This window comes from Cherax quadricarinatus, chromosome 63 (genome assembly GCF_038502225.1).
Source record: "Cherax quadricarinatus isolate ZL_2023a chromosome 63, ASM3850222v1, whole genome shotgun sequence".
Taxonomy (NCBI): domain Eukaryota; kingdom Metazoa; phylum Arthropoda; class Malacostraca; order Decapoda; family Parastacidae; genus Cherax; species Cherax quadricarinatus.
Window position 1 is genome coordinate 2,848,134 of NC_091354.1, and position 25,895 is coordinate 2,874,028.

The window sequence follows — 25,895 nt, forward strand, 5'->3', positions numbered from 1 at the left end:
AACAATAAAATGAGGATCTAATCAGGATCTGATGTTCCTCCATCAGCTTTCCTTCGAGCAAGCAAGGCACGGAAGAGGCATAAAGATTATTTATTCAAAATTTATTACAATTTCATGATAATAACAATAGAATTCAGCCACTAAGTATATTTAACCCAGGATAACCCTGCAGTCAATATGAAATATTCCCATATTTTTAGGTTTATTACACTGCAACAATTGTAATATTTTAAGTATTCCCTGTACATGGCCTTTAAAGATTCAAAATAGTAAAAAAAACAAGAGGATAAAAACAGTTATACCATATATTCCAAGTGAAGCAGTGTTGGGCTAAGCATTTCTGCAAGTCTGAAGTGCTAAAACACCATTAAACACATTTAATACAAGAAACTACTGAACATATTATACAGTGAAACCTCAGCTTTCGTATGTCCTAGTTTGTACGTAAAACTATGGTTCTTCTCTATAAAATGTATTTTTTGTTAATATTTTTGGGCGTCTGGAATGGATTAATTGGATTTACATTATATCTTACAGGAAATATTAACCAGAATACATTTTATAGAGAAGAACTATAGTTTTACATACAAACTAGGGCATATGAAAACTGAGGTTCCACTATATTGTTAAACATTAAAGGAAATAAAATAAACAAAAAAATCTTGGTATCAATAAATTTTAAACATTGCAAGTGCATTTATGTCGCTAGTGTGCCCGGAATCAGCTGGAGATAAAAAGAAAAAAAAAAAAAGGAAAAAATTTATCAATCAGAAACAAATACATTTGAGTGGAGAGAGAAACAGACAATTTGAGAATGACATAACAACCAACCAAAGCCAAATTTGAACCAAATCTTACCACAGAATATGAATAACAAAATAGTAAATGTGTGTGGGTTATTCAGCATTTTATAGCAAGAGTGAGATGGATGGTCAAAAGAGGTCAAGTGCCATGAGTGAGCAAAGGATAAATGGCAAACGTAACATTTGGTGCAGTACAGCATACGATTTTCAGTTAAAGTATCAAAATCTGCATTACAAGCAATACTTCTAGAGAAGGGGAGACAAAGTTACTTACTTCTTCTCGGCTTGGAATTGAGACGAGCGACACTTTAGCAGGAACATCTTTATCTTCAGCAATCCAGTAAGCCAAAATATTGTCTGTTGGAGACCAACTGAAGTCCTTGATTCCCAAAACCTTGATACTCTTCTTGTCCAGTAAACCAAATGACTGAAGAAAAGAATCCAAATTAAATCTAGTAGTACTGTTCTTTGTGCTAGTAATACAGAGAATTTATGTAAATTGCATTATGTAAGCATGAGCAGAAAAATTAGTGGTAACGTCAAAATAAGACAGCAACTGCTACCAAATTAATTTTTTTTTTTTTATCACACTGGGCGATTCCCACCAAGGCAGGGTGGCCCAAAAAAAGAAAAACTTTCACCATCATTCACTCCATCACTGTCTTGCCAGAAGGGTGCTTTACACTACAGTTTTTAAACTGCAACATTAACACCCCTCCTTCAGAGTGCAGGCACTGTACTTCCCATCTCCAGGACTCAAGTCCGGCCTGCCGGTTTCCCTGAACCCCTTCATAAATGTTACTTTGCTCACACTCCAACAGCACGTCAAGTATTAAAAACCATTTGTCTCCATTCACTCCTATCAAACACGCTCACGCATGCCTGCTGGAAGTCCAAGCCCCTCGCACACAAAACCTCCTTTACCCCCTCCCTCCAACCTTTCCTAGGCCGACCCCTACTCCGCCTTCCTTCCACTACAGACTGATACACTCTTGAAGTCACTCTGTTTCGCTCCATTCTCTCTACATGTCCGAACCACCTCAACAACCCTTCCTCAGCCATCTGGACAACAGTTTTGGTAATCCCGCACCTCCTAACTTCCAAACTACGAATTCTCTGCATTATATTCACACCACACATTGCCCTCAGGCATGACATCTCCACTGCCTCCAGCCTTCTCCTCGCTGCAACATTCATCACCCGAGGAGAAGGCTGGAGGCAGTGGAGATGTCATGTCTGAGGGCAATGTGTGGTGTGAATATAATGCAGAGAATTCGTAGTTTGGAAGTTAGGAGGTGCGGGATTACCAAAACTGTTGTCCAGAGGGCTGAGGAAGGGTTGTTAAGGTGGTTCGGACATGTAGAGAGAATGGAGCGAAACAGAGTGACTTCTCATGACTAGAACAACTGTTAATATAAATGAGATACTACACAGCTAACATAACCACAATTTCTTTAAAGCATCTATGCATTTTTTTTTAATATTCTAGCTTCCCAGAATTCCCTAATTTGTCATTAAAATTTAGTTTAAATAACTTTATAGTGATATCTAAACTGGTGTATCTAGCATGCCTCTAGCAAGGCAGTGATAGTGTGAATGATGGTGAAAGTGTTTCTTTTTCGGGAGATGGCCAGCGTGTTTAGAAAACTAGCAGAAATGAGTTGATAAACATGAAGACAATGAAGATCACTCCTAGATACCATTATGTTCATAAGAAATGCTAAACCTAAACATCATAGCATCTCAGGGATAGTAAGCAGTCAAGTTTAATCTAAGGCAGGGGATAGTAACTCCAATTTCTTAAAGAGCCCTGCATCACCATAAAGGTAAACATCTTGAAGAGCCATTTCTAAATACTACTAGCAATTTAGTTAAAAAAAACAGCATTAAAAGTAGTTACAGCAGAAGTGGGTGGGGATCAAGTACTTTTTCCTTTTGTATTCACTAATGTGAAATTCTAGACATTTGCAAGATTTTTTAAATGCTTAATGTGAATCGCTAGAATATACAATGTAAAGTAGAACTGTAGACAGATGGAAAATGGTTTAAAGTGCTCTGTCATCTCTCACAAGCTAGATTTTAATTTCCCAAGGAGTTTAATATTTTAGGATATTGGTTTCTCTGAAATGTTTGATTTAAATTTGGACGGCAACCGTCTCAAATTTACAACTCGTATGATAGGAATTTGCATGCATTTCCTTGACAATTGAATGCCTCTTCTGAATCCCTTTAAATCTTCAACACTGATATTTAACTATTAATTTATGCTGCACTCTGTGGGATAAAATAAAATACATCTAGTCATTACATTTTTTTTTTTTTCAACAAGTCGGTCGTCTCCCACCGAGGCAGGGTGACCCAAAAAAGAAAGAATCCCCAAAAAGAAAATACTTTCATCATCATTCAACACTTTCACCACACTCACACATTATCACTGCTTTTGCAGAGGTGCTCAGAATACAACAGTTTAGAAGCATATACGTATAAAGATACACAACATATCCCTCCAAACTGCCAATATCCCAAACCCCTCCTTTAAAGTGCAGGCATTGTACTTCCCATTTCCAGGACTCAAGTCCGACTATATGAAAATAACCGGTTTCCCTGAATCCCTTCACTAAATATTACCCTGCTCACACTCCAACAGATCGTCAGGTCCCAAGTATCATTCGTCTCCATTCACTCCTATCTAACATGCTCATGCACGCTTGCTGGAAGTCCAAGCCCCTCGCCCACAAAACCTCCTTTACCCCTTCTTTCCAACCCTTTCGAGGACGACCCCTACCCCTCTTTCCTTCCTCTATAGATTTATATGCTTTCCATGTCATTCTACTTTGATCCATTCTCTCTAAATGACCAAACCACCTCAACCCCTCTTCTGCCCTCTGACTAATGCTTTTATCAACTCCACACCTTCTCCTAATTTCCACACTCCAAATTTTCTGCATAATATTTACACCACACATTGCCCTTAGACAGGACATCTCCACTGCCTCCAACCGTCTCCTCGCTGCTGCATTTACCACCCAAGCTTCACATCCATATAAGAGTGTTGGTACTACTATACTTTCATACATTCCCTTCTTTGCCATGGAAAAAAGCACAAACTCTTACAATTCAGTCTCCAATACATAATTCTGTAAAAATAGTCATATATCTATACTAAGTAAAAAAATTAAACCCAGTAAATTTAATGTCCTCACTCCCAGGAAAAAAAGGCATTTTACAATTAACTTTTTCTGGCCATGTTTATGGAAATAACTGACAATGAAAAGTGGCATCATACCCATCTTTACTGGGTTTCAAGATTTTTTAAACAAATCTTCAGTCGGCAAACCTTAGGTCAAGTACAGTGATGAATAACTCCAAGAGTAATAGTTTACATTATGTGGAGTAGCTATAATTTATACTTTAACTTACTGGAGTTTCATATACACTCAAAACATCTTCACCAATTCTTGCAAAATACTTGTCATCATTAGACCACTTGAATACTGGCCAAACTGGTGGTCTCTCAGCATTAAAGGCTCGTTTCTTCAGGCCTGAGCGAACATCCCAAACAATGATAGACTGAGGCTCTTCAGATCGTTGGTCTACATGTGGTGAGAAAGTCACAATGTACCTGTGGGTTAAAGTAACCATTAATACAAACACATACAGCTTGTCTATGAATTTTTATTTTTTTTCAGAAAACCTCAAGCCTTAAGACCATTATTTTTCTTCTAGCACAATTTTTTAATTATGCATGAATAAATATTCATTCATACCTTATTCCAATACTTACTTTTCACAAGGAGAGAAATCAATGAACTGAACACCTGGATGACTGAACTTCTGAACTTGACGAAATTCTTCTCCACCCCAGAGAGCAATACCTTTACCATGAAATGTAGCCAGGTAAGTTCCCCTTGGTGACCATCGTACATAAGTCTCCGTCCATCTCTATAAAAAAAAAAAATCCTTTCATAATTAAGCATAATGCTTATTTATAATACAAATGAAGCAAATAACATTTATACCGTCTCTGTACCATAAAATACAAGCACAGACTCACCTCTCTCTTTGCTACCTCTATAGCTTCTGGAACAGCATTTAGGTAAATAGCAGTAGTAGTACCGCCATCATAGATAATTGAAAACTGGTCAAAGCAGTTTTCATCAAGCAGATAGTAACTCATATTTCCCATATCCTGAAAATCACAATCACATTAAAGACATATGCCAATATTCAACATCTTATTCAGCCTAGCCTGTTAAATGATCACAAAATATCAAAACTGTCTGCCTGCAGGGTAAATAACAGTTTGACCAAATATACCATACTCTAAAGTGATTAATTTTAAACTTTATTAATATGCTTGAATTTTTAAATATAGCCTCTCCTCACTTGGCGACGTAATCATTTGACAACGCCTCCGACTTATGACAGGTTCTCTGACCAGTATGCATTGCTATATAATGTATATTAGAGCCGAGTTCCTCTATTCTTTATTACAATATACAGTACACTACTGTATAAACATTTAAAAGTAGTATACCACAAATGTTATAAATGGTGCAAAGGTGACATTAAAACAATATCAAATATAGTTGACACAAACACACTACCATTAAATGCTCCTCACTTAGCGACGAATTTGTTTACCAATGTGGTCTTAGGAATGGGACTCCATCATTAAGTGAGGAGAGGCTGTAACTATTTATCTGTTACTAATGAATAGTAACATATAACATCTTTGAACTTAAATGTACTAGTATAGTAAGCCCTCATTTAACAGATTTCAGAAATACAAGACAAACTCTATTGGGTCAACTGAGTCAGAAATAGCAAAGTCTACTGGTTTTAGTGCTGTCTGATATTGCTAAAATTATGGCTGAACCACCTCAACTCAATTAACCACAATCAATGTTACCAGCCACACACACACTCTTCACTAGATTATTAAACTGAAGGTTTACTTCATACAAATTTCCATCGTATGAATAATAAAAACATCTACATACTTTGTATGGTTGGGGTACAGGCGCAACAAATTCTTCAGGAATATCTTCGTACTTGTCAAAATCAGTGAAAAGATTGCACAGAAAAGTATGCTGCTTGTCAAGTTTGTAGTTGTTGCGCTGTCTGACTGCCTCATCAGCAGCAGCTCTATCCTTAAACTCAAGAAAGATGTATCTGTTCACAGAAAAATAAAACCATGAGAGTTTTGTATATGGTACACAAAAGTAAAAGGCAGCAACAATATTTTCAGAAAAAGTACCCAATAATAAATTTGTCATTCAACACTTGGAAACCAACTAAAACACCCTACATGTGAAATTACACAGCTAAATAGGAAGATTTCAGTGATCAATTATTACAAGATAAAATGAAAGTTCTAAGAACAGCAATATAGTTTGAAATCAAATATGTAATAAATACCAAAGGCAGTATACTGCTGGGGATGAAGTTCTATTCACCTCCCACTCTGCATACTTCCTTTCTCTGTAGACTTTACTCCACTTCCCTAGGATTGGCACTATATATATATATATATATATATATATATATATATATATATATATATATATATATATATACAGTGGACCCCCGGTTAACGATATTTTTTCACTCCAGAAGTATGTTCAGGTGCCAGTACTGACCGAATTTGTTCCCATAAGGAATATTGTGAAGATTAGTCCATTTCAGACCCCCAAACATACACGTACAAACGCACTTACATAAATACACTTACATAATTGGTCGCATTCGGAGGTGATCGTTATGCGGGGGTCCACTATAAAAAAAAAAAAAAATATATATACAGTGGACCCCCGCATAACGATGGCATCGCATAGCGATTTTTCCGCATAACGATTACTTTTATCGCAAAATTTTTGCCGCGCATACCGATTAAAAACCCGCATACCGATTTTCGTCCGAGACGCGTCCAATGTGCCCTCAGCCAGCCTCACATGTGCCGCTCCGTCCCATTGTTTACCAGCCAGCCTCCGCGGTAACATCCAAGCATACACTCGGAATATTTCGTATTATTACAGTATTTTCGGTGCTGTTTCTGGAAAATAAGTGACCATGGGCCCCAAGAAAGCTTCTAGTGCCAACCCTGTGGTAAAAAGGGTGAGAATTAGTATGGAAATTAAGAAAGATTTTGAAGGGTTTGGGGCTAACCCTGAGAAGCCTATGCCAGTTGTGGAATCCATTGTGCCTACTTCAAAGATTAAGGAAATGTGTGCACAGTGGGTTGAACTGCAAACCTTTATAGATGAAAATCACCCTGACACAGCTGTTGCAAGCCGTGCTGGTGACTATTTCAATGACAATGTTGTGGCCCATTTTAGACAAATCGTAAAGGAACGGGAGGTACAGAGCTCTATGGACAGATTTGTTGTGCGACAGAGGTCCAGTGACTCTCAAGCTGGTCCTAGTGGCATTAAAAGAAGAAGGGAAGTAACCCCGGAAAAGGACTTGCTACCTCAAGTCGTAATGGAAGGGGATTCCCCTTCTAAACAGTAAGAAGATAATGCTCTCCCCTCCTCCCATCCCATCAATCATCACCAGATCTTCAATAAAAGTAAGTGTCATTTAATTGTGCATGCCTTTTTCAGTTTGTGTGTATTAAAATTAACATTTCATGTGGTAAAAAAAATTTTTTTTCATACTTTTGGGCGTCTTGCACGGATTAATTTGATTTCCATTATTTCTTATGGGGAAAATTCATTCGCATAACGATTATTTCGCATAACGATGAGCCCTCTTGCACGGATTAAAATCGTTAACCGGGGGTCCACTGTATATATATTATATATATATATATATATATTTTTTTTTTTTTTCAACAAGTCGGCCGTCTCCCACCGAGGCAGGGTGACCCAAAAAAGAAAGAAAATCCCCAAAAAGAAAATACTTTCATCATCATTCAACACTTTCACCACACTCGCACATTATCACTGTTTTTGCAGAGGTGCTCAGAATACAACAGTCTAGAAGCATACACATATAAAGATACACAACATATCCCTCCAAACTGCCAATATCCCAAACCCCTCCTTTAAAGTGCAGGCATTGTACTTCCCATTTCCAGGACTCAAGTCCGACTATATGAAAATAACCGGTTTCCCTGAATCCCTTCACTAAATATTACCCTGCTCACACTCCAACAGATCGTCAGGTCCCAAGTACCATTCGTCTCCATTCACTCCTATCTAACACGCTCACGCACGCTTGCTGGAAGTCCAAGCCCCTTACCCACAAAACCTCCTTTACCACCTCTCTCCAACCCTTTCGAGGACGACCCCTACCCCGCCTTCCTTCCCCTATAGATTTATATGCTTTCCATGTCATTCTACTTTGATCCATTCTCTCTAAATGACCAAACCACCTCAACAACCCCTCTTCTGCCCTCTGACTAATACTTTTTTTAACTCCACACCTTCTCCTAATTTCCACACTCCGAATTTTCTGCATAATATTTACACCACACATTGCCCTTAAACAGGACATCTCCACTGCCTCCAACCGTCTCCTCGCTGCTGCATTTACCACCCAAGCTTCACACCCATATAAGAGTGTTGGTACTACTATACTTTCATACATTCCCTTCTTTGCCTCCATAGATAACGTTTTTTGACTCCACATATACCTCAACGCACCACTCACCTTTTTTCCCTCATCAATTCTATTAACCTCATCCTTCATAAATCCATCCGCCGACACGTCAACTCCCAAGTATCTGAAAACATTCACTTCTTCCATACTCCTCCTCCCCAATTTGATATCCAATTTTTCTTTATTTAAATCATTTGACACCCTCATCACCTTACTCTTTTCTATGTTCACTTTCAACTTTCTACCTTTACACACATTCCCAAACTCATCCACTAACCTTTGCAATTTTTCTTTAGAATCTCCCATAAGCACAGTATCATCAGCAAAAAGTAACTGTGTCAATTCCCATTTTGAATTTGATTCCCCATAATTTAATCCCACCCCTCTCCCAAACACCCTAGCATTTACTTCCTTTACAACCCCATCTATAAATATATTAAACAACCATGGTGACATTACACATCCCTGTCTAAGACCTACTTTTACCGGGAAGTAGTCTCCCTCTCTTCTACACACCCTAACCTGAGCCTCACTATCCTCATAAAAACTCTTTACAGCATTTAATAACTTACCACCTATTCCATATACTTGCAACATCTGCCACATTGCTCCTCTATCCACTATCATATGCCTTTTCTAAATCCATAAATGCAATAAAAACTTCCCTATCTTTATCTAAATACTGTTCACATATATGCTTCAATGTAAACACCTGATCTACACATCCCCTACCCACTCTAAAACCTCCTTGCTCATCCGCAATCCTACATTCTGTCTTACCTCTAATTCTTTCAATTATAACCCTACCGTACACTTTTCCTGGTATACTCAGTAAGCTTATTCCTCTATAATTTTTACAGTCTCTTTTGTCCCCTTTCCCTTTATATAAAGGGACTATACATGCTCTCTGCCAATCCCTAGGTACCTTCCCCTCTTTCATACATTTATTAAACAAAAGTACCAACCACTCCAACACTATATCCCCCCCTGCTTTTAACATTTCTGTCATGATCCCATCAGTTCCAGCTGCTTTACCCCCTTTCATTTTACGTAATGCCTCGCGTACCTCCCCCACACTTACATTCTGCTCTTCTTCACTCCTAAAAGATGGTATACCTCCCTGACCAGTGCATGAAATTACTGCCTCTGTTTCTTCCTTAACATTTAAAAGTTCCTCAAAATATTCTCGCCATCTACCCAATACCTCCATCTCCCCATCTACTAACTCCCCTACTCTGTTTTTAACTGACAAATCCATATTTTCCCTAGGCTTTCTTAACTTGTTTAACTCACTCCAAATTTTTTTCTTGTTTTCATTAAAATTTCTTGACAGTGCCTCTCCCACTCTATCATCTGCTCTCCTTTTGCACTCTCTCACCACTCTCTTTACCTTTCTTTTACTCTCCATATACTCTGCTCTTCTTATAACACTTCTGCTTTGTAAAAACCTCTCATAAGCTACCTTTTTCTCTTTTATCACACCCTTTACTTCATCATTCCACCAATCACTCCTCTTTCCTCCTGCCCCCACCCTCCTATAACCACAAACTTCTGCCCCACATTCTAATACTGCATTTTTAAAACTATTCCAACCCTCTTCAACCCCCCCACTACTCATCTTTGCACTAGCCCACCTTTCTGCCAATAGTCGCTTATATCTCACCCGAACTTCCTCCTCCCTTAGTTTATACACTTTCACCTCCCTCTTACTTGTTGTTGCCACCTTCCTCTTTTCCCATCTACCTCTTACTCTAACTGTAGCTACAACTAAATAATGATCCGATATATCAGTTGCCCCTCTATAAACATGTACATCCTGGAGCCTACCCATCAACCTTTTATCCACCAATACATAATCTAATAAACTACTTTCATTACGTGCTACATCATACCTTGTATATTTATTTATCCTCTTTTTCATAAAATATGTATTACTTATTACCAAATTTCTTTCTACACATAGCTCAATTAAAGGCTCCCCATTTACATTTACCCCTGGCACCCCAAATTTACCTACTACTCCTTCCATAACATTTTTACCCACTTTAGCATTGAAATCCCCAACCACCATTACTCTCACACTTGATTCAAAACTCCCCACGCATTCACTCAACATTTCCCAAAATCTCTCTCTCTCCTCTACACTTCTCTCTTCTCCAGGTGCATACACGCTTATTATAACCCACTTTTCACATCCAATCTTTATTTTACTCCACATAATCCTTGAATTAATACATTTATAGTCCCTCTTTTCCTGCCATAGCTTATCCTTCAACATTATTGCTACTCCTTCTTTAGCTCTAACTCTATTTGAAACCCCTGACCTAATCCCATTTATTCCTCTCCACTGAAACTCTCCCACCCCCTTCAGCTTTGTTTCACTTAAAGCCAGGACATCCAGCTTCTTCTCATTCATAACATCCACAATCATCTCTTTCTTATCATCTGCACAACATCCACGCACATTCAGACTTCCCACTTTGACAAATTTCTTCTTCTTATTCTTTTTAGTAATCTTTACAGGAAAAGGGGTTACTAGCCCATTGTTCCCGGCATTTTAGTTGACTTTTACAACACGCATGGCTTACGGAGGAAAGATTCTTATTCCACTTCCCCATGGATATAAAAGGAAAATTAATAAGACCAAGAACTATTAAGATAAAATCAAAGAAAACTCAGATGAGTGTGTATAAATAAATGTGTACATGTATGTGTAGTGTGACCTAAGTGTAAGTAGAAGTAGCAAGACGTACCTGTAATCTTGCATATTTATGAGACAGACAAAAGACATCAGCAATCCTACCATCATGTAAAACAATCACAGGCTTCGTTTTACACTCACTTGGCAGGACGGTAGTACCTCCCTGGGTGGTTGCTGTCTACCAACCTACTACATACATACACATATATATACATATATACATATATATATACATACATACATACATACATACATATACATACATACATACATTCAACCTTTACATATATTTGATGCTTCATTGCTCTATTTTCTCTCCCATGTACTACCTCTAATCCTAGTGGATATACACATTGGATATTGCAAACCTCTCAGTACAAAACATTTAAACAAGATTACAGTTTTCACTTGATTAATAGGACAGTAGACCTACCAAAGCATCTCTTTAGTGGTACATGAAAAAATGAGGACAAATCGAAAGAAAAGAAACACCTACCCTTTTGTCTTGCCATCTTCATTTGTGGGATAGAATTCGTTGATGATGGTGCCGAACTCCTTGAAAATCTTACGAACCACATTCTTCAGCTTCTCTAGCCTCTCTGCTCCAACTGATGGCACACCATCAACAATGATGACAGACTCCACACCATCAGTTTCCTTTGGCTTTTGGCGAAGCAAATCTCCCAGAAGTTCTGATTGCAAATGTAAAAATAAGATGTACAAGTTTGCATACAGTATAAAGTAATTCCTACTTAAAATATAATCAGTATATAGAGTACATGTACTTCGTATGTTGGCATACCTTCAAGAACTTACATCAGAAAGCAAGAAAAATTTGCACCTGGTTTCATGTTGGTGAAGAATCACTTTAAGTTGCTTACCTGCACAAATGCAACAGGCAATTTTGAGTAAGCCCATGCTAAAGAATCATGCAGAGAATGCTTATGTTTTACGCGGTCACGAGACTTTATTTGTTGAATATTTCAACTATTTTTGCAGTGAAGATGTACTTGGCCAGAAAGAACCTTATGAATCAAGGTTTTTACCTCACTCTTGATTATTCCCACAGTTATCCTCCACGCTTGCAGTCTGACACCAAATCTGAGGCGTGTGTTTTTTACCTCTCAATATATCACTGAAATTTAAGTACCACTACATACACAGGGTAATGATAAAACACAATAATGGATGACTTTTTTGAGATTGGCATGCCAGAGTTCTAAAGTAAATTTATCATTGCAGATGAATTTATCTCCCCCCCCTCAAAAAAAAAGGTGTCATGGGATGAAGTGCCTCAATCAACCACAAATGAAGGGTGGGATCAATTATGGCATTCTGATAACGATACCGTTAAAATTAGCCGATGCAAATACTTTTGCACACCCCTAATTCAGATTACCTCTAGGTGGCACACTACAGCTATGTTTGGCAAAGCCACCAGCTTTTCAATAATAATTTTTGGTTAGATTGGTTAAATAACAAAAAAGGCACAATACCGTGATTGGAACCCTACACAAACAACCCGCACATAGAAGAGGAGCTTACAATGACGTTTCGGTTGGTTCGGGTTATTTGTGTAATGTCTGGTTAATGGTTGCTGATAGTTTTTACTAAATTTACTTAGATCTATTTAAAATTAGTTACGTTTGGTTTGACACCTTGGGAAAATACAGATCAGTACTTTAGATATATTTTGGGGCAGCACTAAAACACTGGATCCCTGCGAGAAGTTAATAATTTTAATAATGCAATATTATACCAGCTAAATCTACACAAGGACCCTAATGAAAATAAGTCAGAAATAATGGAAATAAGTCACTGTCTGACTTTTTTGGGTTATCCTGGGTTCTCTACACATTTGCTATGTATTTGTGTGCACCTGAATAAAGTTACTTATTCTTTGGGGTTGTCGTTGGCAAATTACAAACGTTACTCTACAAGACATTTGTAATCACCTAAAGCTTACGTAATAACCTAAAACTAATGTAAACTTAGTGAATATGGAACTGTACCTTAGACTTAATTTGTTACAGCCTAGTTCAACTCATTTCCATCGTGGATTTGCCAAGGACGAGGCCCACAACAGTGCACATCAATTTAATAGTTGTGAATACCACTTACTATAGATGACTGCTTCAACAAATCTCCACACAACCCACAATATATATATATTAGAAAATAAAACCCCACGTCCAGCTGTTATTGTACCGGTAGTGACCCACAACTTTCCATTACCTCCCAAAACCCTCCACAATACACACCTTCTTCAGTAATATCCTCCACGAAGTCTTCGGGGTCACTAAAATCAGGCTCCTCCTCCTCAGCACCCCCATCGTCATCGTTATCCAGCGATTTAATTTTATTTTTCTTGACCATCTCGGTGCAGACCTCGCGTGGTGGCGGACAGGGACCAGTTCCAATAATGTTTCATCTACAACACTATACACCTTTAATATTATATTTAACAAGTATATTAAGTAAGTAAGTTTATTTAAGTACGGGTATACATAAATACAGTTACACAAATTATCATACATGGACCATATTTGTAAATTACCTAAGATAACCCAAAAATGTCAAAGTGAATGATTTCCACTGGGGTCCTTAAATCGTTTATATTTAAGTGATGTTCAACTTAGGAATTAATGGATTTTAGAGTCAATGTCAATTTAAGTTATAGTTTTTGTTAATAGTTTGATTTATTACGTTTTATTTTACCAATCTCTTCTGCTGAGAAAATGTATAGCCTCATAGCGCTATACAAAACATGAATTAATTTGTAGAAATTATTGGTGTTATTTCATGCCTCAATAAAAGAAACAACTTGAAATTTAGCTTTTAATTGTGTGTTGGATTAAATTCGTACGTTTCCACAAAAGAGTGAGAATAATGTCCACACCTTCACGACATATTTATTTGACTTATAAAGCTTTTATGAATTATAAACTTTTAACTTGATAATAAAGTATAAACAAAAATGAATCTATAAGAATAGCACTTCATAATATGTATCAAATGCTTTTCATTTGAGTAAAATGTGATTGGTTACGTTTCATCAAGTAAATTTTTTGTCAAGTTCAGGTTTGAAGCTTCGGCACTTTTCCTGAGCAACTTTACTTTCTCCCTGTTGACCTGCCTGTCAAGGCAGTTGCTGTGGCTCCGTTCATGGGTTCTGTGGTGTTCTGTCTATCAAGGCAGGTGCTCTGGCTCCGTTCATGGGTTCTCTCTCTCTCTCTCTCGTCCTGCCTGTCAAGGCAGGTGCTCTGGCTCCGTTCATGGGTTCTCTCTCTCGTCCTGCCTGTCAAGGCAAGTGCTGTGGCTCCGTTCATGGGTTCCGTGGTGATTGTCTATCAAGGCAGGTGGGGTGGCTCCGTTCATGGGTTCTCTCTCTCTCTCGTCCTGCCTGTCAAGGCAGGTGCTCTGGCTCCGTTCGTGGGTTCTCTCTCTCTCCTGCCTGTCAAGGCAGGTGCTCTGGCTCCGTTCATGGGTTCTCTCTCTCTCTCTCTCTCTCTCTCTCTCTCTCTCTCTCTCTCTCTCTCTCTCGTCCTGCCTGTCAAGGCAGGTGCTCTGGCTCCGTTCATGGGTTCTCTCTCTCGTCCTGCCTGTCAAGGCAGGTGCTCTGGCTCCGTTCATGGGTTCTCTCTCTCGTCCTGCCTGTCAAGGCAGGTGCTCTGGCTCCGTTCATGGGTTCTCTCGTCCTGCCTGTCAAGGCAGGTGCTCTGGCTCCGTTCATGGGTTCTCTCGTCCTGCCTGTCAAGGCAGGTGCTCTGGCTCCGTTCATGGGTTCTCTCTCTCGTCCTGCCTGTCAAGGCAGGTGCTGTGGCTCCGTTCATGGGTTCTCTCTCTCGTCCTGCCTGTCAAGGCAAGTGCTGTGGCTCCGTTCATGGGTTCCGTGGTGATTGTCTATCAAGGCAGGTGGGGTGGCTCCGTTCATGGGTTCTCTCTCTCTCGTCCTGCCTGTCAAGGCAGGTGCTCTGGCTCCGTTCATGGGTTCTCTCTCTCTCGTCCTGCCTGTCAAGGCAGGTGCTCTGGCTCCGTTCATGGGTTCTCTCTCTTTCTCGTCCTGCCTGTCAAGGCAGGTGCTGTGGCTCCGTTCATGGGTTCCGTGATCTATCAAGGCAGGTGGGGTGGCTATGTTCATGGGTTCTCTGTTGACCTGCCTGTCAAGGCAGGTGGGGTGGCTCCGTTAATGGGTTCTGTTGACCTGCCAGTCAAGGCAGGTGGGGTGGCTCCGTTAATGGGTTCTCTGTTGACCTGCCTGTCAAGGCAAGTGAGGTGGCTCCGTTCATGGGTTTTCTCTGTTGACCTGCCTGTCAATGTAAGTGAGGTGGCTCCGTTCATGGGTTCTCTTTCTATCTCTCTGTTGCCCTGCCTATAAAGGCAGGTGCTGACTCCGCTCATGGGTTCTCTGTTGTCCTGCCTATCAAGGCAGGTGCTGTGGCTCCGTGCATGGGTTCCGTGGTGATTGTCTATCAAGGCATGTGCTGTGGTTCCGTTCATGGGTTCCGTGGTGATATGTCTATCAAGGCAGGTGGGGTGGGTTTCTCTCTCTCTCTCTCTCTCTCTCTCTCTCTCTCTCTCTCTCTCGTCCTGCCTGTCAAGGCAGGTGGGGTGGCTCCGTTAATGGATTCTCTGTTGACCTGCCTGTCAAGGCAAGTGAGGCGGCTCCGTTCATGGGTTCTGTTGACCTGCCTGTCGATGCAAGTGAGGTGGCTCCGTTAATGGGTTCTCTGTTGACCTGCCTGTCAATGCAAGTGAGGTGGCTCCGTTCATGGGTTTTTCTGTCTCTCTCTCTCTCTCTCTCTCTCTCTCTCTCTCTCTCTCTCTCTCTCTCTCTCTCTCTCTCTCTCTGTGTGTGTGTGTTGCCCTGCCTATAAAGGCAGGTGCTGACTCCGTTCATGGGTTCTCTCTCTGTTGTCCTGCCTATCAAGGCAGGGGTTCTCTGTTGACCTGCCTGTCAAGAGCAGTGCTATGACTTCGTTCACAGGCTCTTGATTTACAGAAACTGAGCTACTCTGCACTTTCTTGGATCGAATTTAAATGCTTCAAATTAACATTTTCCTAGGCGCTGAAATATATATATATATATAAATATATATATATAAATATATATATATATATATATATATATATATATATATATTATATATTATATATATATATATTTATATTATAAATGCGTGTTTGTGTGCATGAATACAATGTAAGCATCTGCTTGCAACACACTGGAGAGAGAACTGTGAAGATATATTATGGTGTGTAACATCCATTGTTTGTGGCTTCACGATGGTCAATGTGACGCTGTCACGCTTGTCTTGATTTGTGTATCACAGGAGAGGAGGGGTAGAGGAGTGGTGACAAGAGGATGATGGTCTATTGGAGGGATAGTTGTGGGCGAGAGGGGGGGGGGGCAATGGGCGAGAGCTGTGTCGGTGGGATGGACAGTGGTGGTGGACACACTACAAGCTACACATACACACACACACCTGAATGGTAACATCATCACCATCAGCTATACAGGTAAGCTCTAATGTCTACCACATACACAGGCGCCGTATATACCAACATCCACTGCGATACATACCAACACAAGTTGTGGGGAATCTAGTCTTGACTAATACATAGAACGTACTTATCCGAGCTACCAAGAGGCAGGAGTATTAAACTATATCACATTGAGCTAGACTGAAATAACCCGATTTTCCATCTTTGTTTTATTTAACCAGCATACAAGCTTGTTTTGTAGCTCTTGGGTCGAAAAAAAGTATATAATCGGTTGAAGTTTTTTTATATGCTGCCTGTATCGTTCACTTCGCTGTTTATGCCTGGAATATCAATGAGTATAAAACTCTAGGCAGTACTGGATTAAAGTATACAGGGAGACCAACTCGTCTGTCCTCATACGTAAGGGATCCCCTACAATGCAGACTTCGCCAATTATATAAAAATTAAGGCACGCACCAACAATTGGGTTTCCACCTTCCAAACTATACTGTTTGCTATGCTCTTTGCACTCAAATACCTTCAAGTATCTTAATTTTAATACCTTAATTGCAACCGATTCTCTCTTCCATAAATACTCTCGTCTCCATGAGTGTCAATAGCCAGAAGAAAGAATTCTAGGATTGCAGACAGTAGTCAGACTACACCTATGAATTCCATCTCACGTTGGTCCTCAAATTCACGATAAGAGTTTATGAACTGGAAAAGGCAGATGTTTTCAACTAGTCAACCAGTTTGAGGATAATAAAAGTATCTTCAAATGAACTTCACTGACTTGAGACTGAGGGAAAGTGGCACCGGTCAATCCAGCTATCAACATTCTATGATGTAGGAACCACAAGTATATGATGCATCCAACAAAATCAGCATACTCTTGGACGTCACTACTGCCCGGCTCCGGCTGCGTTAGAAGGTTGCTTCACCAACTAATGTAGATTAAACTTAATGTAAACTTCGCCAGATGGACTACTGTCAGTGACCCTGCGTCATTATGGAATGCGATAAGATTAGTAAATGTACAGACGACTTACAAATGTTCAAGAAATGCCAAAGTATTTTTATCCACAGCGACAAACCGCCAGCCAATCTGAAAAAAAACCCAACTTCGTCTATTGCAAATATTTTTATTTACTACAACTACATGTACAAGGTATACACGTCTAGCTGACGTCAATGACTTACTACTATTTGGAAAGCCGCTGGTTATGCTGAGCATTTCGAGCAAATTAAGTCTGTTTTGTCCCAGGATGAAGCCCACACCAGTCGACTAACACCCCTGTACCCATTTTAAACTGATGGGTGAACGGGAACAGGGACAGCAGGTGTCTTATGGAAACGCGTCCCTAATGTTTTCCGGTCGTACCGGATGAGATTCGAACCCCGGACCTCTGTGTGTGAGCAGAGTGCGCTAGCGATCGAAATTTGCTTAAATTCAACAAACTCTTACTTCAGTACAAGGCATATTAATACTTTTGTGACTGAATTCATATCTGCATATGTTTATCTGGTTATCTGTAACAAGATAAACATGTAAATAGTTCTTTACCACTGCAACTGGCTAAGCTACCAAAACTTTGAGGCCAAGTCCCTAGACTTAAGTGCTTCTGTGATCTTTTGGCTGTCGCCCACTGGGCGTATGGGGTGCATAATAAAGATAGTAAACTAACTTATATCTGCAGACCATTTTAGTAAAATCGGGATGGTCACTTATTTGAGTAGCCAAGCACTTTTGAGCCATTTTTTGTGTGCAGTTTTTCTCATTAGCCTTTTAATTAGTTAAGTTTGACTGTTTTATTGTGCACACCATACCCATGCCCATACCCCTTTATGCATATTGGGGTATCACCAACAAACTACTAGCTATCTTCAAAGGAAAACTTAAATTCCTCAACAGTTCCTAATCAGCAGGATTGTTATACTTTCGACTGTAGGTCAAAACTACATAATGTACCTTTTGTCCCCATAACATGTGTACCTTTAAGACTATTGTAAAAAAGGAACTGTATGTCTAGTACACAAAGTGTTAAATAAAAACTTACTTAACAGGTTATAATGTGGTGGGAAGCAGGCAGCGTGTTGGTGGGTCTGGTGGTGTTGAGGCGCCTCTGGAAGTCCTATGTTGGAGAGAATGAAGTGAACAGTAAGGGGCGAGTAATGGTGATAACAGGCTGCGACAGTGGGATAGGCTATAACCTAGCACTGAGTGCCCACGCCTGGGGCTGGACAGTAGTGGCTACCTGTGTGACACCAGATGGGAATGCTGCCTCTCTTCTCCGCCACGCTGGCATCCACACTGTTGCTCTGGACTTCACTCGTCCAGATACACTCGCACACCTCATGGATCTACTGAAACAACTAAAGGATAATAAACAAGGTAAGTCTCTATCTAAACTGGGACTAGTGCTTCCGGGTGACCCCCCCCCCAAAAAAAAAAAAGTCCTAAGCTGTTCGCCTGAAATATCTGTTCAGTTGTTTGACATTGCCTTTGTTTTCATATATCCTAATATCTCTTGCGCACGACCCCAAAAAGTCTAACGCTGATAAAAAAAAAAGCATCCCCCCGGAAATCTGTGAAACTACCATGGCCTGGTGGCTAAAGCTCTCGCTTCACACCGCGAGGGTTTGGGTTCGATTCCCAGCGAAGGTAGAAATATTGAGCGTGTTTCTTAACACGGTTGTCTGTTCCCCCCCATCAGCAAAATGGGTACCTAGGAGTTAGTGGACTAGTGTGGGTTGCATCCTGGGACAAAACTGACCTAATTTGCCCGAAATGCTCTGCATAACAAGCGGCTTTCTATAGATGTCATCTAGGCCTGTATACCTTGTACATGTACTTGTAGAAATTAAGATATTATAATCACAAAATTTCAGATTTTACGAAATCAAGATTTCGTTGAGAATGGGGGGGACAATAATTTGAAATTTTTACTGTGTAAGAGATCATTCTCTCAATGTTATGAAACAAATTAAGGGTAGCACATTACTATGTACTTCCGGGAAAGTCGAGAATGGTTAACTAATGGTTATTATGGTACCAGAGGTGTGGGGAGTGGTGAACAACGCAGGGTTGTTAACCTACGCCCCGTGTGAGTGGCAGACGAGCACCATGGTTTGCAGGCAGATACAGGTGAACCTGATGGGCGCCATCGTCGTAACCAGGGCCCTCCTGCCTGCCCTCAGAACAAACAAAGGTAATTCCCGATAGGTGCGAAACCTGTATGGATCGTACAGCGATGAGAATGTTACGCAAGTAATTTCATTCCTTATATGCTTTAGTTTAACCTTTCTTCATGTTTAGTGTTAATTACTTATTTCCTGTAAGCATAATTTTCTTGTCTTACACTATCTATCTTCAAGGCTGTCATTTTTTAACTTCTGAACGCCTTAGGCGATCAACTTCAGTGATTAACACTTTGGTATCTTTATTGAGGAAACGTTTCGCCACACAGTGGCTTCATCAGTCCATGCAAAGTAGAATGATGAAGAACAGGAGGAGTTTGAGGTAATCAGTCTCTCAGGTGTCCCTAGATGTTCTTTTCAAGATTGATGGACTGATCACATCGACTCTAGGCTGAGGGACTGATTACCTCAGACTCCTTCTGTTCACCATTCTCCTTTGTATGGACTGATGAAGCCACTGTGTGGCAAAACGTTTCCTTAAAGATACCCAAGCGTTGTACATGTCTAATTCATCAACTTGTCGGTTCTCTGAACCAGTTATATACTTCATATTTTCAATCGCTGTGAGCTATAATTATGGAAAAGTTTATGAATCAGTTGGCACTGAATGTCGCCTCTGCTCAATTTTACTAGGGACATTCCTGATTTTGGTTTCCATGCCATTGCTTTAGTAAGCCTCTACTGGTCGCCTTCAAACGTTATACTTGTGTATCCAACTTGAAAGAATGTTGGCATTTTTCAGTTTACCTGGAGTTTACCTGGAGAGAGTTCCGGGGGTCAACGCCCCCGCGGCCCGGTCTGTGACCAGGCCTCCTGGTGGATCAGAGCCTGTAGTTTATAGGTGCCATTAGTTTTAATTTCGAAATGATACAGCAATATTTTACATTACTCCTCTGGAGTATTCTTCTGAATGGCTTCAATCTTTAATGTTAATTTGTCTTAGGAAATGAATTAAACTTTTTTCTGGGTTTAGGCTTTGAGTGCAAATTTCATATTTTTATAACCTAATAAATAAACTTGAAATTGTTGGGTTGTGTGTAGTAGCTTAAAAACACAGCTTCTTGTTGGCTTGAAGCTTTGTGATGTTTCACAAAGGAAGCTTCACAATTATTTTATTAAATTGTTCCATGAAGTAAATGGAGAATCTCTCCGGATCAGAAGTCAGTTTGGCTTGACTGGGTTATCTTAGGTTAAATCTACATAATGTAAAAAACGTGCTTATATATTCAAAGCCTAAATAGGTTACTAAACCTTAATCGTTGGCCAGTTTTGTTTAGAGAAAACATTGGATTGATTTTTGGCCTGTGTAGGTCCCAAACTGCTATTTTTATTGAAGGAATTGGGGAAATTAAAATACTGGTTTAATAAGATAATTTGAGTTCCTCGTCAGATTTGCTTCAAACATACAACTCGATAATGCAGCTTGCTGGCGGCTTCGAATTTAGTGTTAGAATATTATGGGACATAGATCTGTGGGAGATAACTACAGAATGCCTCTTCAGTTTGGTTTTTAACTTTTAAAGCTGGTCCTTCTTGCTGGAAGGTGTGGACTTTTCTTGGGCTGTGCATGTCCTAATTTGTCGGGTTTTATTAAAGAAACTGATATATTAGTTTCCTTGGGATAACTTGTGAATGTCTTCTTTCATTCGGAACCTTCAGTGCTAATATTTACCTGCATTAACTTGTGCCAAACTTCGTACTATGCTTTCGCATGCATTCAGGTACAGGGGACTGGGGTTATGTAATAAGAGGATACTCCTCTCAGATCGTGCAGCGACCGATATATATCTACTTAAGTCTACCAGTTACCACTTAGCTAGGTACTGTACTTCACTTAAGAATGCCGTAAGATAGAGAAAATGTTAGTGTATGCAAGCTTACCTATGTGGTTGTAGGGGTAATCACAGGTCCTGGCCCCGTGTGTTACCACGTATGTGGTTAAGGGTCGAGTCTCTGCTCCTGTGTATGTGTTTGGCAGGTCGTGTGGTGATGGTATCATCACCAGCAGGGCAGGTAGCCACCACCAACATGACTGTGTACTGTGCCACCAAGTGGGGTGTGGAGGGCTTTACCCAGGCACTTCGCAGGGAATTAGCTCCCACTGGAGTCTCCGTCGTACTGGTCAGGCCCTGTGAGTAGCATATTTACTCGCTTTCTACATGCCATGTCACTGAAAGCACAATACTAATGCTAATTGCTGTTGACATGTTACAATTACTTTTACTTCTAAGGGCATGTAACCTAGAATTATTTACTAGCTAACTTCAGCTTTATCTCAGCAGCCACCAATATTCATCAGTCACATTAATTAAACTATCAAAAATTATACCACATTTCGCTAAAATATTTGAATCTAACATTAAAATGAATGCATTATAGTAGGATTAATGTTCTGTGATAAGCCTGTTTATAACTGAGAATTTTACTCGTTTAGTGTGCTATTTTTGCCGAGTTTCTACTATTTTACAATTTTTACAGGTAACCTTCCCAACCGCACAGGAATTTTACGTAACAACGCAGCACAGCTGAGAGAGATGATAGAGGAGGCCACAGAGCAAACTCTACAGGAATACGGGAAGGCCATGAAGGAAACAGAAGAAGCATTTAGACAGGCTTTCGAGAGTGTAACCGAGGTGCAGGACCTCCACGACGACTATCTGCTTCAGTGCTTCCGGTAAGTAAACTGTGAAGAATAAATCTCAATACTGTGGCTGCGACACTTCACTTGGGAGCGGAAACTTGGAGATGACCTGAGACTAATTACGAGAATACACTCTGGAGAAGACCAGAAAAAACTACAGGCGAACCTTTGCATATTGAAGGATAGGTCTGACAAATGGATTTTAGAATGTATCCTAGCAGAAGCAAAGTTATGGAAATTGGGGTATGGCAGGATTTCGGTGCCATCCAGACCACCATTATAAAGTCGCAACTAAGCGAGAAAAAGGAGTGAAGACCATAGGACAGGTCGGAAGGAGAGCGGGGAAAGAAGTCTCTCTTCGTAAGTTTCCTCTCCTAAGTGCGGATTATTTATGAGTCTTTAAAGACACAAAGAAATATCTAAAATAAAATGCCCTAGGTGTTTGCTTACCTGTCTTTAACCACAATTATCAGGTTTTCACCAGGCAAGTAAACCGCTATGTGAATAAAACGTGCAGTTTGACATTTTATTGAAGACTTTCTGTTCTAGGGATATTAGAGTAAACTGCCACTTTAGTTTTACTGAAGAAAAGACAGAGCAATCTGTGACTGACACATGACTATTCAATATTACACGTTAAAAGTCCAAATATACTATGTCTATCATCTAAGGTTTCTTCACAACACCATGTAGACCTTTACTTAATGGTGTGCTTTCAAATTAAGACGTGTAGAAAACTGTATTGAAGTTACATCCAATACCATTTAAACTATTTATAAAATGTACCACTAATAAGTTCCAGACTTTCTTTTCCCTTAAAAACTGCGCTTGTATTTTTGCGCTGTCTTTTTGTAACGTCCAGTTGTGGTCGACCACCACGTTAACACAAAACAAACGTAATACACGTCGTTCAGTGCAGACATGACGTCAACTGGTAGCTGTCAGGAACGTCTTAAGATCAGATTTCGTTCGGATTTTTAACCTCGTAGGGTTAGCCACCCAGGATAACCCAAGAAAGTCAGTGCGTCATCGAGGACCGTCTTGTCTTATTTCCACTGAGCTCCTCAATCTTGTCCCCCAGGATGCGACCCATACCTGTCGACTAACACCCAGGAACCTTATTTGCTGCTAGGTGAACAGGACAAGAGGTGTAAGGAAACGTGTCGAAATGTTTCTACCCCACCGGGAATCTAACCCGGGCCCTCCGTGTGTGAAGCGAGAGCTTTGTCATCAACTCAATCCAGTAAGTTTATTCGGTATACACAAATAATTACATAGATTATCACACATAGCAGCATATGTGTAGAGAACCTAGGATAACCCAAAAGTCAGTGACTTATTTCCATTGGGATCTTGTAACGCCTCCCTCACTACCTCTGTCCCTTTACCCACATTCATGCTAGGTCCTGTTATATGAAAAACAGTGGCAAAACTACTTTGTAGGCGATGGGACAAAAATTGTCCGCGAACGTAAATTTGAGCATCATTTTTTAAATCGGCACATCAAAACTGATTGATGTAGACCTGTGTTATGAGTGTCTCAAGTTGAGCTTTCTCGAGAAAATGATTTCATAAACGACTTGATAAAGCTATACACTGAGCAAATTGTCGCAATAAAGTTATTTACTATTAATAATTTTTTATTTTTGTAATGCTCGCTGTTTTTTTTTTTTTTTAGATTTAAAGCAAAAATTTATTTGTTGGCTTGTCTGGCGAAAAGATTGTTACTGAATAAGGTCTGGTTATAAGCATAATATATAAAATTGTTCCAGCCACGGTGAGGTGACATACCGTAGCTTTCAACCGAAAGATCCAGCTTCGATCCTGGGTCGAATGGAGGCATTGGGTATATTTCCTTGCATCTAATACCCTAGCTTACCTACCAGTAAGTAGGTACATGGAGTTAATCACACGTTGAAGTATCATCTTGCAGAAGATGACTAAAGCCCCAATCGAAAGATGCAATGATGAATTTTCTTTTTTACCTAACTCTCCATGGTTAATAATCCTAATGTACTACTTGGAGTTTATAGGGCCACTGACAGCTTACGCCATAATGAACCCTTAGTCTTTCTTCATGACATTTATAGGACCACTGACAGTTTACGCCGTACGAAGCCCTTAAAGTATTTTTCATCCTCCCCCAGGTGTGCCATGATGAGTACTCGACCCAGGGCCACATACTCTGCGGCACCGCTGATGGTACGGCTATCGCTCCTTCTCTTCCAGCTTCTCCCCACCAGCTGGCTTGACTTTCTCATCGCCAGAAACTTTTACAACATTATTCTCTCTCTTGGCAAAAATAATTAGATAATTCAGAGCCGAATAGTTAGCAAGTCACGAATGTGATATGAATATCTAATAAATTACAATTCATAATTTGCAAGATGTTTAAAGGAGTTCCACGAATTTAGATGAAGTTTGTGAGTCTTGCACTAACCTTACCTAATCTAACATTTCAAGTATATAATACAGTTCTTTAACATTAATTTACAATTGCGTGAATGCTTCTATGGATCTATATAAACTGTCTAACAAATAGAACAGAATAGTCAAAGGCGGCTACAGTGAAAAAGCTTTGTTCCACAGGGTACAGTATTCTCTCCCATCCTTTTTCTCAATCTCGTATCTGACGTAGCTGTATGACCCTTATGGGTTTAGCGCTTAGTTTTTTATTATCACTATAATAAAACTTATCTGACAAGAGATGTAAGCCATAGCACCGTGTCCTCCTTTATGGTGATGCCTGAATTTGACAAGTCATCCATTGAAGGACACTGCAAATTTCCAAGTGGACATTAACCAAATCTTTAAATGGGCCTCGGAAAATGTTACGTTCAATGAAGACAAATTTCAATTACTCCACTATGGAAAACTCGAGGAAATAAAAACTGGATCGGAATATAGAACAAATTCAAACTACACAATAGAGCGAAAAGCTAATGCAAGGTACCTGGTAGTAATGTAAGAATCTCAAAGATCACAACAATGCCCCTACCACACCTAGTAAAATGATAGGATGGATAATAAGAACCTTCAAATTTAGGGATGCCAAGCTAATGATGACTCATTGCTTTTTCTCACTAGGCTGGAGTATTGCTGTACACTAATGGTCCCTGTCAAGGCATTCGAATTGCAGACCTGGAGAATATACAGAGAACTTTCACTGCACGTATAAGTATAAAAAGGCACCTAAATTACTGGGATCAGTTGAAGTTGGGTGACCCCGTGGCCTGGCTGGCAAAGCTCTCTTCACACACGAAGTGCCCGGGTTCGATTCCCGGCGGGGTACCTGGAGAGAGTTCCGGGGGTCAACGCCCCCGCGGCCCGGTCTGTGACCAGGCCTGGTGGATCAGCCTGATCAACCAGGCTGTTACTGTTGGCTGCACGCAAACCAACGTACGAGCCACAGCCCGGCTGGTCAGGAACCGACTTTAGGTGCTTGTCCAGTGCCAGCTTGAAG

The 25,895-nt window shown here is 40.1% G+C and overlaps 2 protein-coding genes across 6 annotated transcripts in view; one reads left to right on the plus strand and one right to left on the minus strand.

Moving 5' to 3' along the window:
* The window catches only part of eIF3b (eukaryotic translation initiation factor 3 subunit b), a 29,367-nt gene extending 15,829 nt beyond the window's left edge, over nucleotides 1-13,538 (minus strand). Inside the window, exons 1-7 of the mRNA XM_053790407.2 lie at nucleotides 13,371-13,538; nucleotides 11,606-11,801; nucleotides 5,807-5,978; nucleotides 4,858-4,992; nucleotides 4,588-4,745; nucleotides 4,224-4,425; nucleotides 1,078-1,230 (exon numbers count right to left, since the gene is read on the minus strand). Of these exons, the coding sequence (XP_053646382.1) occupies nucleotides 1,078-1,230; nucleotides 4,224-4,425; nucleotides 4,588-4,745; nucleotides 4,858-4,992; nucleotides 5,807-5,978; nucleotides 11,606-11,801; nucleotides 13,371-13,485 (1,131 nt within the window). The 5' untranslated portion in view covers nucleotides 13,486-13,538. The remainder of the gene's footprint in view (nucleotides 1-1,077; nucleotides 1,231-4,223; nucleotides 4,426-4,587; nucleotides 4,746-4,857; nucleotides 4,993-5,806; nucleotides 5,979-11,605; nucleotides 11,802-13,370) is intronic.
* A 650-nt stretch (nucleotides 13,539-14,188) lies between these two features.
* On the plus strand, nucleotides 14,189-24,813 carry LOC128698242 (retinol dehydrogenase 7). Of its 5 annotated transcripts, none has more exons than XM_053790410.2 (6): nucleotides 14,189-14,303; nucleotides 18,658-18,985; nucleotides 19,650-19,802; nucleotides 21,770-21,922; nucleotides 22,270-22,465; nucleotides 24,580-24,813. In XM_053790410.2, the coding sequence occupies exons 2-6, from the start codon at nucleotides 18,664-18,666 to the stop codon at nucleotides 24,740-24,742; spliced, it is 987 nt and encodes a 328-aa protein (XP_053646385.2). In that variant the 5' UTR covers nucleotides 14,189-14,303; nucleotides 18,658-18,663; the 3' UTR covers nucleotides 24,743-24,813. The 5 variants fall into 5 exon arrangements, with proteins under 5 accessions (XP_053646385.2, XP_069954666.1, XP_069954667.1 ...); XM_070098565.1 differs by lacking the exon at nucleotides 14,189-14,303 and adding an exon at nucleotides 14,726-14,971; XM_070098567.1 differs by lacking the exon at nucleotides 14,189-14,303 and adding an exon at nucleotides 15,081-15,128.
* The last annotated feature ends 1,082 nt before the right edge of the window (nucleotides 24,814-25,895 follow it).